The sequence below is a fragment of the Etheostoma cragini genome, chromosome 6 (genome assembly GCF_013103735.1).
Source record: "Etheostoma cragini isolate CJK2018 chromosome 6, CSU_Ecrag_1.0, whole genome shotgun sequence".
NCBI lineage: Eukaryota > Metazoa > Chordata > Actinopteri > Perciformes > Percidae > Etheostoma > Etheostoma cragini.
In genome coordinates this window covers 27,562,128-27,573,294 of record NC_048412.1, presented here as the reverse complement: position 1 = coordinate 27,573,294, position 11,167 = coordinate 27,562,128, and the positions used below count along the sequence as shown (strand labels likewise).

Here is an 11,167-nt window from a genome sequence, read left to right as displayed (position 1 = left end):
TTTTTCCCCAAATGCCTTTCTGCCTTTCTTAGCCAAAAAAAGTGAATCTGTACCACCAAGCGATTGCAAAACAAGTGTCAATGCAGAAGAATCCTGTCTGCTGCTTTATGGAAGAATGTTTGAATAAAGATGAAGGTATAAAAGACATATTGTGCTGTAACAACATCTACAGGCGTTTGCTGTCCAGGGACGGAGCACATAGCTCTGCTTTGACTTTTCAAGATCATGTTTTGGCCATTTTAGGCCTTCATTATGTTGAGCAGATGAAAATGTCAAAGGGGGGGGGGGGCTGCAACACAAACTTAGCCTTTGTACATGGAGCCCATGCTCTCCCCAAGCAACTCAACATTGAGCCTAAACCGTAACCTTAATGTTAAAACATTGAAATTTAAGATGTTGAAATGTTCTGTAGAATTTGCTGTGTCTATTTTCTCTGCATCAGACCCTCTTTCACCGTTTGACATTGTTATATATATATAAAAAAATTATAATTAGTACAGCTTTTAAGGACATCAATGTACTCTTAGTCTATACCCTCAACGATTTAAGGTACTACAAATAAAATTTGAACAGAAGCTATCTGAATTATTGTATACTATTGCATAGTTCTGTGTAATATTACTTCTAATAAAGCTCATGCATTTTCAACATGCATTTTTTTTTTCTCCACAATTTTAAACGAGTGCCATGATCTTTCCCCTCTCCAAACATGCCATACGTACCATTGATAACGGGCATTTAGAAATTACCTGGTAGTAGAACTGATACCACTTGTGCTCCTTCACAGACTGAAGTGATGGTGGATACCAGACGCCCTTTTTTAATGACACACTTGATTCAATGACGCATTTCAAAATGGGATGTGCAGAACTTTTTAGATTAGAGATGTTCAGATTCATTGTTTTGATATTAAATAAAGTGGAGCTGAATGGAGTTGTGTCTGATGGCCGTGATGTGTTGTGTTCTAGGAGCTCTGTTAGGAGACATGGGGAACTCAAACGGAGCGTGCCCGAGTCCAGTCCGTAAGTAGTCCCTTGTTTTGTTCTTGCTCTACGTTTTTAAAGAGTAACCTTGTGTTGTTTTTGTTTTTATTGTATACCTGGACCCCGGTTTCCCTATGTTTTTGTGTAAGATGGTCTGAACAATAGTCTTTGAAATGTGTCTAGTATTAACCCTTGTGTTGTCTTCGGGTCAATTGTGACTGGTTTACAAAAAACGTTGTATATCAGAAAAGAACGTTGAAAAAAAGTGACAAATGTCGGGGAAAAAAACTGCAAATAAAAACAACAAAACTTTGTTTTTTTTGCAGTTTTTAAATGCTGAAAAAGTGACCCAAAAAATCTTTAAAAAATGACAAAAAACATCAAAAAAACACTGGAAGAAGTGACAAAGTTTTTTTTTTTTAAATGGAATAAAACGAAATTTAAAAAAGTCAAAAGTGACAGAAAATTGAGAAAAAACATTGAGAAAAGTGTAGAAAAATAAAATGTTGAAATTTCCACCCAGAAAAGCACAAAGTTGCAGGAAGACGACACAAAGGTGAACCGAGAACACTGACCAGCAGCGGCAAACCGGGCTGCAACGTGCGCTAAACTCACCAAACCAATTTAATAAAACAAGACTTTTAGCGGCATATTTCCACATGTAAATCAGGGAAACTATGTTTTTATTTAAACCCAAACTAGAGACCAAAGACGACCAAAAACTGCTTTTTTCATAGTTTAATTTTGTGTCTGTCAGTTTTGAATGAAGTGTATTTTACGATGTTTATTTACTGTTTATTTACATGGAGTTTGGTGGGTTTAGTGAACACAATTTCAAAGATGTGTTTATGTTTAAAACAAAGAAATGGATCTTACTCTATCAAGGAAAGGTATATCTCTGCAGGGATCCTTTCCATAATGTTGTCATACACTTACAACAACTACCTGAGCCTTTAAGGGGCAAAAATGAGCACTTTTCGACAATTGCCCTATTAACTTGCAGCGGCCTTGTGTGTGTGTGTGTGTGTGTGTGTGTGTGTGTGTGTGTGTGTGTGTGTGTGTGTGTGTGTGTGTGTGTGTGTGTGTGTGTGTGTGTGTGTGTGTGTGTGTGTGTGTGTGTGTGTGTGTGTGTGTGTGTGTGTGTGTGTGTGTGTGTGTGTGTGTGTGTGTGTGTGTGTGTGTGTGTGTGTGTGTGTGTGTGTGTGAGTGTGTGTCTGAGTGTGTGTGTGTGTGTTTTTGTTTGTGTGTGTGTGTATATGTATGTATGTACGTATGTATTTTTATATGTATGTATGTATGTATATATGTATGTATGTACGTATGTATTTTTATGTGTATGTATGTATGTATGTATGTATGTATTTTTATGTGTATGTATGTATGTATGTATGTATGTATGTATGTATTTTTATGTGTATGTATGTATGTATGTATGTATGTATGTATTTTTATGTGTATGTATGTATGTATGTAGGGCCTCTCTGCCTCTCTCTCACTGAGTACACTTTAATAATTGTTTATTTATTGCAAGTAATATCGTTATCGCGATATACACACACACACACACACACACACACACACACACACACACACACACACAGTATGTCACCCGCTATGCCCTCCTTCTGATGTCTATATTCTAGCTGGACTTTCTAAAAGGGAAATCATTGGACTTGAATCTTTTCTGTGTGTCAACTCGCACACGGACGCCAACACGAGCACGACGACACCTGTTGACCGGCGACAGCTGAGGGTCGCGGTGCACGCCGCTCGTTAAACCGTCCAAATAACGGAGCGGGTTTCAGGTTGTGAGAGAGAGAGAGAGAGAGAGAGAGAGAGAGAAACTGGAGGAGAGAGTCTGAAAAGAGGATCTGAACACAGAACACAGAGAACCTCTTTTAAAGCTCCCCAGCTGGTTTGTGTTGTTGTTGTTTTCAAAGTGAGACCCAGAGTTAAGTTGAATATTTTAAAAATGTGATAATATTAATTACTGAGCTGGTCTGCCGTCTGCCAGCTGGTCCCCAAAAAAATCTGAAAGTGAGCTCAACACTCTGTCACTGTTAACAGTTCAACACTTGCTGGAGTTTAATTTCAAAGATGACTTCACTCTCAACTTTGAATGTGACTGCTCAACAAATTAATTCCGCAATTTTTTAGATTGTAGATCAATAATCACAATAAATTGGTTTGCCAGTTGGATTTGTATTTTCTTCGACACCTTCCGCTTCACAAAAACACATTTCCCCACTTACTCATGTTGGTACGCAGCCATGCAGGCGGTTTGGGTTCCATGTGTTGTGTTCTCCACCCCCCAAAAAAATGATCATTTGTACAGCAATTACCTTTTAAGTGTTGCCTTTAATTCTTGAAGAAAATGTAGTTGTTTTGTCGCATTGTTGCCCTCTCCGCATTTCGTGGCCTCTGGTCGCCCCCACCCCCCCCCCTTTGGCAACCACCTGAACCATAAATCGCAATGTTATCGCAATCAGAATGTGAACTAGCGCACTATCCAAATGTGTAAATGTAAATGTGCTGTATTTATATAGCGCTTTTCCAGTCTTATCAACTGCTCAAAGCGCTTTTACATCTACAGGGAACATTCACCATTCACACACTCATACACTGTGGCTGGGGCTGCCTTACAAGGTGCCACCTGCTCATCAGATAAACATTCACACACATTCACACTCCGATGCGCAGCACCGGGGGCAACTCAGGGTTCAGTGTCTTGCCCAAAGACACTTCGACAATGACTGCAGGGGCAGGGATCGAACCACCAACCTTCCAATTGGCAGGCAACCGCTCTACCGCTGAGCCACAGCCGCCCCACACCGCCGTGTGTGTGTGTGTGTGTGTGTGTGTGTGTGTGTGTGTGTGTGTGTGTGTGTGTGTGTGTGTGTGTGTGTGTGTGTGTGTGTGTGTGTGTGTGTGTGTGTGTGTGTGTGTGTGTGTGTGTGTGTGTGTGTGTGTGTGTGTGTGTGTGTGTATATTTTTTTTTTTTCAATGAAAATGAGAATAATTACACAAAAATGGTAATTCCCTCCAATCTTATCGCAAAATCTGTGAAAATAGAGTTTATTCAGAGAATAGAAGTATTCAGGGCCTTTAACATTTTTAAAGGTTAAAATGATGTGATGAGAAATAAGAGAGAGATGTTTCCATGAGTCCATATAAGCATGACGTCCCCCCCGTGATTGGCCAATTGTCTGTCCAACCGGGGGAAACAGCCGTCAGTGAGCACAACAACAGACGTCGTTTGAATCATTGGAACAAATGCAGACGGGGGTGGTGATTCAAACGTCTGGAACCAGGCGAGACCTTCACCAGTCTGTCCCCTCTCCAACTGGAAACCAGCTGGTTTAAGACGATGCCAGCAGTCAAATATTACGTTTGACTGGAAGTATATAGGGTATATTAATAATTAAAGGCCTATTAAGGCCGTTTTGCATTTCTGCTGCTTCTTAAATTCAATTCTTGTTGAATTTAAGACAAAGGAAAAGCAATCATTCCTTCTTTAATTGAACAAATTGAACATTTAATTGAGTATAAAAGCCACTTAAAAAAGAAAGTGACAGTTATATCTTAAACTGCTGTTTTCTCCTGATTAATCTCCGAGTGTATTTCGCGACATGTGTCTGCATTTTGGGTGTTGTTCTTCGCGCCAGCTGTTTTGAAAGCGGATATGAAAACTTAAACCAGCTGGTTTAAAACGATGCCAAATAGTCAAATATTACGTTTTACTGGAAGTAGCCTATATAGTATATATTAATAATTAAAGGCCTATTAAGGCCGTTTTGCATTTCTGCTGCTAAAGACAAAGGAAGAAAAGCAATCATTCCTTCTCTAATTGAACAAATTGAACATTTAATTGAGTATATAAGCCATTTATAAGAAAGTGACAGTTATATCTTAAAGTGCTGTTTTCAACTGATAAATCTCCGAGTGTATTTTGCGACATGTGTGAGTGTATTTCGGCTCCTCCCTCCCCCTCTCATCCTGTCTCTCTCAGCTGTTCACCCTCGTCTTCTCTCTGGAATAATCTACCCCCCCCCCTCGGCCAACTGTCCCTTCTCTTGGCACAGGACTCTCCTCAGAGGTGACTTTGACACTGGCCAGAGCTCTCCCCTTAAATCCCATTAGCCCGGACAGACACTGCCTGCCAGCCTGTTGTAATATATGTGGTGCGAAGGAGGACGTTTTGTTATTTTTTCTATATTCCCTTGATGAACGTATTGTCTCCGGGTAAAGTTGGCCGAGAGAAATCGATGCGTTTATATCAACTTCCCCGCACTGTATCGGTGCAACACGCCTACGCCGGGTCTCAGTATTGGTATCGAAGGTTTCGAGGCTATTCATTAAAACGCGTTCTCTGAAAACGGGGCTCTTAAAAGTTGGCGTCTGATCGACGCACGAGAGTTGGTGAGAGATGATTTTTTTTTTTTTTGGGGTGGTGATTTTTAAAGAGTTGAAGTGCATTGTAATACACAAGATCAAATTACTACATTTGGAACGCAATATTCCAATAATAGCATCAAGTATTTTTTTGTTCTAGGCAGGATGTTCTGTCCTGTGACTGAAACTGTTGGAAATCAAACGTCCTTTTAAAGGTCCGTGGGATGTTTTGTAACTTTGCAATATAAGATTCATTTTAAATGGGAATTTGCCTTTTTGGGACCAAGTCGTAACGTGTCGTGCGGTAGCTCCTTCCTGTGGGGAACAGTTGAAATGTAACATGCATCAGTCATACAACCTTTTACTATCCTCCCGAGGGCTTTTTGTTGTTGTTTTTTAAGTAATTTTGTTTAGTTTTGTCTATGTGATGCTGGACTTGCACGCATCTACTGACGCATAAGGAATATTTTCAGTGAGGGACCCTTAACTGTGTAGTTCACTATTTAAAGTGACCAGATTATGGGAGTTTGGTGTGTTGTTGTGTGTCTCCGGTGCTTCCACACGCATACAAACGTGTTTTGAGTGATATAGGGGATTCTGATTGTATCCCGGCTTCAATTTCTGCGTGAGCTGTTCAAAATCTGCACGTCTTTCTACATCATTTGGGGGCTGCATGCTAGCGGTTAGCTCCCTCGTTCTCAATGGCAAAACTCTGCTACAACACGCACAAGTTCATCATAATCTTCAAAAAGACCTGCTTACTGTACACGCCTGTTCCTGTTCTGCAGGTTATCCACTCAGAGTTGGAAGTGCGCCCTCGTTTAGAGGAAGTCTCCCAGCTGATCCAGTCTTTTACGGACCAAAGTTAGCAAAACAGCTAGCTAGCTAGCTAGCTGATGTGATCCTTAACTAGCTACTGTACATGTGAGACTTCCAACAAAGATGGTACAGAAGTGAGATGCCTCACTCTGTAGCTAAAAGATGTAAGATGTCTCACTCTGTAGCTAAAAGACGTGAGATTCCGAACTTTCTCATTAAAACAAGTGAGATGTCTCACTCTGTAGCTAAAAGTGAGATGTCTCACTCTGTAGCTAAAAGTGAGATGTCTCACTCTGTAGCTAAAAGAAGTGAGATGCCGAACTTGCTCATTAAAACAAGTGAGATGTCTCACTCTGTAGCTAAAAGTGAGATGTCTCACTCTGTAGCTAAAAGACGTGAGATTCCGAACTTTCTCATTAAAACAAGTAAGATGTCTCACTTTGTCGCTAGAAGATGTAAGATGTCTCTTTCTGTAGCTAAAACAAGTGAGATGTCTCTTTCTGTAGCTAAAACAAGTGAGATGTCTCACTCTGTAGCTAAAACAAGTGAGATGTCTCACTCTGTAGCTAAAACAGAAACGTAAACACACAAGGTGAAGACAGGATATGCGGCAATGTGCAGTACAACAAAAAATGGTTCTTTTTGAAAATAGAACCATGTAAACCTATTCTGGTACAACCACAAACTACAATAATGAAACTGAAAATGAGCATAATATGAGCACTTTATTAAACCTAATATAGGGAAAAGCGAGTGAGGGACCGGTTTTGAACACAAAGAGGGTCTGTCCCAGGTTTCTGCCTGTTGAAAAGACATTTTTCCACCGAATGGTTGCTCTCGGAGGCAGTTTTTTGGGGTGTTTGTGCAATGCAGAGCGTGTTGTAGACCTACTCTTATCTGGAAAGTGTCCTGCATGGACTCCTGTTATGACTTGACAGTGTAATTGAATTGAATGATGCGTTCAGGGCCCCAGGCAGCCCGTTGTAACAAAAGTCCCGATTCCTTTGTGTGTCGAAACGTGAAACCTTCTCATCCCAAAGCGCCGCTCAGGGTGACCTGATCCAGCTGCTTCCTCCTCCCTCTGTCACTTATCTCTCCTCCCACGTCCTCCTCTCTCCTTCTTCCCCATACCTTCCACACTCTGTCCATTGTTCTTTGTCTTCCACTCTACCAACGTCTCACCTCATTCTCTTTCTCCCTTTATTCTCTTTTCCCTTATTTCTGCTCCTATCTTTATTCCTCTGTCCCCTTCTTCTACCCTGTTTCCTATCAATATTTCATCCTCTCCTCTTGCTGTCTCCTTTCATCCTTTCCTCTCTTCCCTCCATCTTTACTGTCTTCTCCATTTCCTCCACCCCTACTTTTCCCTTTTGTCTGTCTTTATCTCTTCCGCTTGTCTTTCTTCCTTAATCTTTGTCTTCGTCTTTCTCTCTTTATTTGCTTTTCCCTGTTTCTGTTCTCATCCCACGTCCACCGTTCTCTCTCAGTATTTCATCCACTCCTCTTCATCCTTCCTTCCATCTTTACTGTCTTCTTCACCCCACCCACAATTCTTCCTTTCCTCTGTATTTTACAATTTTTCTTCTTCTTCTTTTCTTCTTTCTCTTCTTTCTTTGCATTCTTTTTTTACCCACTTTCATTTAATTTCTGCTCTCATCCTAAATCCTTGGTTCCTTCTTTCTGCGCCATTCCCTGTCAATATTTTATCCTCCTCTCTTGCTGTCTCCTTTTGATCCTTTCTTGTCTTCCCTCCATCTTTACACATTTCTCCTTCTCCTCCCTACTTCTTCCTCCTCTCTGTCCTGTATCTCTTATACTTCCATTTCTTTCTTAACTTATCCTTAACTCTTCTTTTCTCTGCTTCCCCGCCCTCACTTCTTCTTCCCTCAAATAAACTCATCCCCTCTTTTCATTCTTCCCTCTCTTCCCTCCATCTTTACTGTCTTCATCTCCTCCCCACTTCTTCCTCTCCTCTGTCCTTCATCTCTGTCACTTCCCTTTTCTTCCTCAACCTTTGTCTCCTGTCTTCGGGACCTTTTTTTCTGCTGCCCTCAGCTCTCCTCTACCCTCTCCTCCCTTTCTTCCCCTCCTTTTCCTCTCTCTCTCCTTCTCCTTCCTCCTCTCCTGGGTCTGTCGTTCTCAGCTGTTGACCGGGGACTCGGGGCTCTGGGAATGTCACCATTGACGTCACCCAGCATTCCACACATTCCCAATGCTCGGCCTCACGTAATCGGAGACACACACACACACACACACACACACACCCACACACACACACACACACACAACATGCCTCTGTGACTCACTCTCAGATTGGAGTGTACTCATGCAAGCTTCACCAGACATCACACACACAAACTGTTAGTATACAGCCATCTCCCGGTTTGACCAGATACAGGATAGAGCCGGACCGATATATCCGCGGGGGGGCGATATTATGGCACATGGATATGGATATTAGGCATTTTCCAAACTTTTGGGTATTGGCATTTATTGCTGATAAATGAATATTTAAAAAATAAAATAAAAACAGACGAAATAGCCATGTTATGAGTGTTGCATAGTTTGTCCCCCAGAGGGCGCTCTACAATGTCCCACTAAGGTCTATATAAAAGAGACTTCAGATACAGCATTAGGGACCACTAAGGTCTATATAAAGAGACTTCAGATACAGCATTAGGGACCACTAAGGTCTATATAAAAGAGACTTCAGATACAGTATTAGGGACCACTAAGGTCTATATAAAAGAGACTTCAGATACAGTATTAGGGACCACTAAGGTCTATATAAAGAGACTTCAGATACAGTATTAGGGGACCACTAAGGTCTATATAAAGAGACTTCAGATACAGTATTAGTATCACAAAGATGACGTGTGTGTGTGTGTGTGTGTGTGTGTGTGTCATAACTTGGGTTCACTACAAACCCACTAACCCTTGTCCTTTATCCACAAACATGAACACAACGCAACCAGCAACAGATTCCCATTACACATTGACGTACACATGTGCATGTTATGCAACACACACACACACGCACACACACAAACACACACACACAAATGGGCACAGGATTTACCAGAAACACCTGATGGTGAAGGGAGGGTCATGTGACTCAATACGACACAGGTGATCTCGTTGGTCGAACGCTGCTAGGAAATAAATTAATGCTCTCTGCCTCATCTATTGCCCTCTTCCTTTCTTCCCTTCTTCCCTTCTCATCCCTCCTTTTTTCCAAGTCCCTTTTGCACCGTCTCTGACCTCTTCCCTTCTTTGCCTGCCGCCTGAGTCAACTCCCTTTTTTACTCTGTTGTGTGGTTGTTGTTGTAAAGTATATTTATCGTGTGTGTGTGTGTGTGTGTGTGTGTGTGTGTCCCTTGAGTGTGTGTTACTGAGATGAAGCAGAGTCACATGCCACTGGTGTCTGGGGGTGGCGTCATGGAGAACTGCTATTGTGTGTGTGTGTGTGTGTGTGTGTGTGTGTGTGTGTGTGTGTGTGTGTGTGTGTGTGTGTGTGTGTGTGTGGGCTGGGAAAGGCCCTGCTGTCCCCCTCCTATACACACTTCGACTGTGAGCCAAGCTCCTCTTTTTGACCTCAACGGCGCGAACAGGCTGCGGTCTGCTGGAGTCATGTTGTCATGACACCCAGAAGCCCGATCCGACCCGACCCCTCAGAGCTGAACAGGAAAACATTAGTTTAAGTGTACGCTGGCGAGCTAAACAAGCGCCGTCTATCAGGAGAAGTAGCTCACACAACCACACTGTAAGGGATCCAAACCACCGCTTTAAGCAGTTCAAAAAGGTGGTTATTGCACACACACAGACACCCACACACACACACACACACACACACACACACTCACACACACACATACATACATACACAGAGGTGATGCTCTGAGACTGCAGTATGACATGTTTCAGGTATTGTTGTTTCCCCCAGAGTAATAATTGTGGCAGTGTAGGAGTTAGGAATGTCAGCATTATGAAAGGAGGGTGCGTTCAACAGACGTACTGTAAAGTCATGTTGCTGGAATGCACCCGGGAGAAAGAGAAGAGAATAAAAACAGAAAGCAAAAGTACTGTACACTCTTAAAAAAGTCATGCTATTATTACATCTGGTGATATTCTATAAACAAGTGTTTCCTGATGCATCTTCTTTCTCTTCCATTGTTAATAAAATCACCAACGACCCACTTATGTTTTTAGTTTAGTTCAGTTTATTCAAAAGAAATATGTTGCACTGGGCGACATGTTCTTTCATTACCATTACCACACACACACAGTTTATTTTGTTCTACACACACACACACACACACACACACACACACACACACACACACACCGTCATGCTGCCACAAAAACTCACTGGAGCACCAAATGTGGACTAGTCCACCGCTATAAAAGAGTCCCCCAAGAACTCACCTTTCCCTCCTGTGACCACATGTTTTCGGAAGATACTCTATTTTTCTTTTTTTTTTATATATATAAAGTTATTTTTGCCAGTATGTCAACCAACGTGAGCCTTTTTATTTTTTTTACAAATCCTCCAAAATAAAGTAAGTTGAAGGTATCTACTTGTCTAATATATGAGTTAGAAAACTTCATAACAGTGAGATCTTTCAACCCGTTTCAATGCAACTATAACTTTTTCAAGATTTCAATTAGAAGTGTAATTGTTCTTCCCTTTTCTGTCTTGTCAAGTTATTTATATTTAAGAATTAAAACACATAATACATGTTAAGATTGGATTTGACATCTGTTACATAAACACAATGCTAAAGGTACAAGAAGCCAAAAAACATCAAATCTACAGAGCTTATAATAATATGCAATCATGCAGACACACATGGCAAAGGCACTTCACTAGTGTAGTCCAAAGACATGTAAAGCCCCAATGATTGGGTACTATTGGATGCTTGCTATATTTATATGGGTTGCTTTGAGAAAACAAGACTTTGAGGGCTCCATAA

The 11,167-nt window shown here is 41.4% G+C and overlaps 1 protein-coding gene across 1 annotated transcript in view; it reads left to right on the top strand.

Annotated features, from left to right (window-relative positions):
• The first annotated feature begins 947 nt into the window (after positions 1 to 947).
• The window catches only part of LOC117945927 (myocyte-specific enhancer factor 2D homolog), a 29,168-nt gene continuing 18,948 nt past the window's right edge, over positions 948 to 11,167 (top strand). The window contains exon 1 of the mRNA XM_034873671.1: positions 948 to 1,022. Within this exon, the coding sequence (XP_034729562.1) occupies positions 953 to 1,022 (70 nt within the window). The 5' untranslated portion in view covers positions 948 to 952. The remainder of the gene's footprint in view (positions 1,023 to 11,167) is intronic.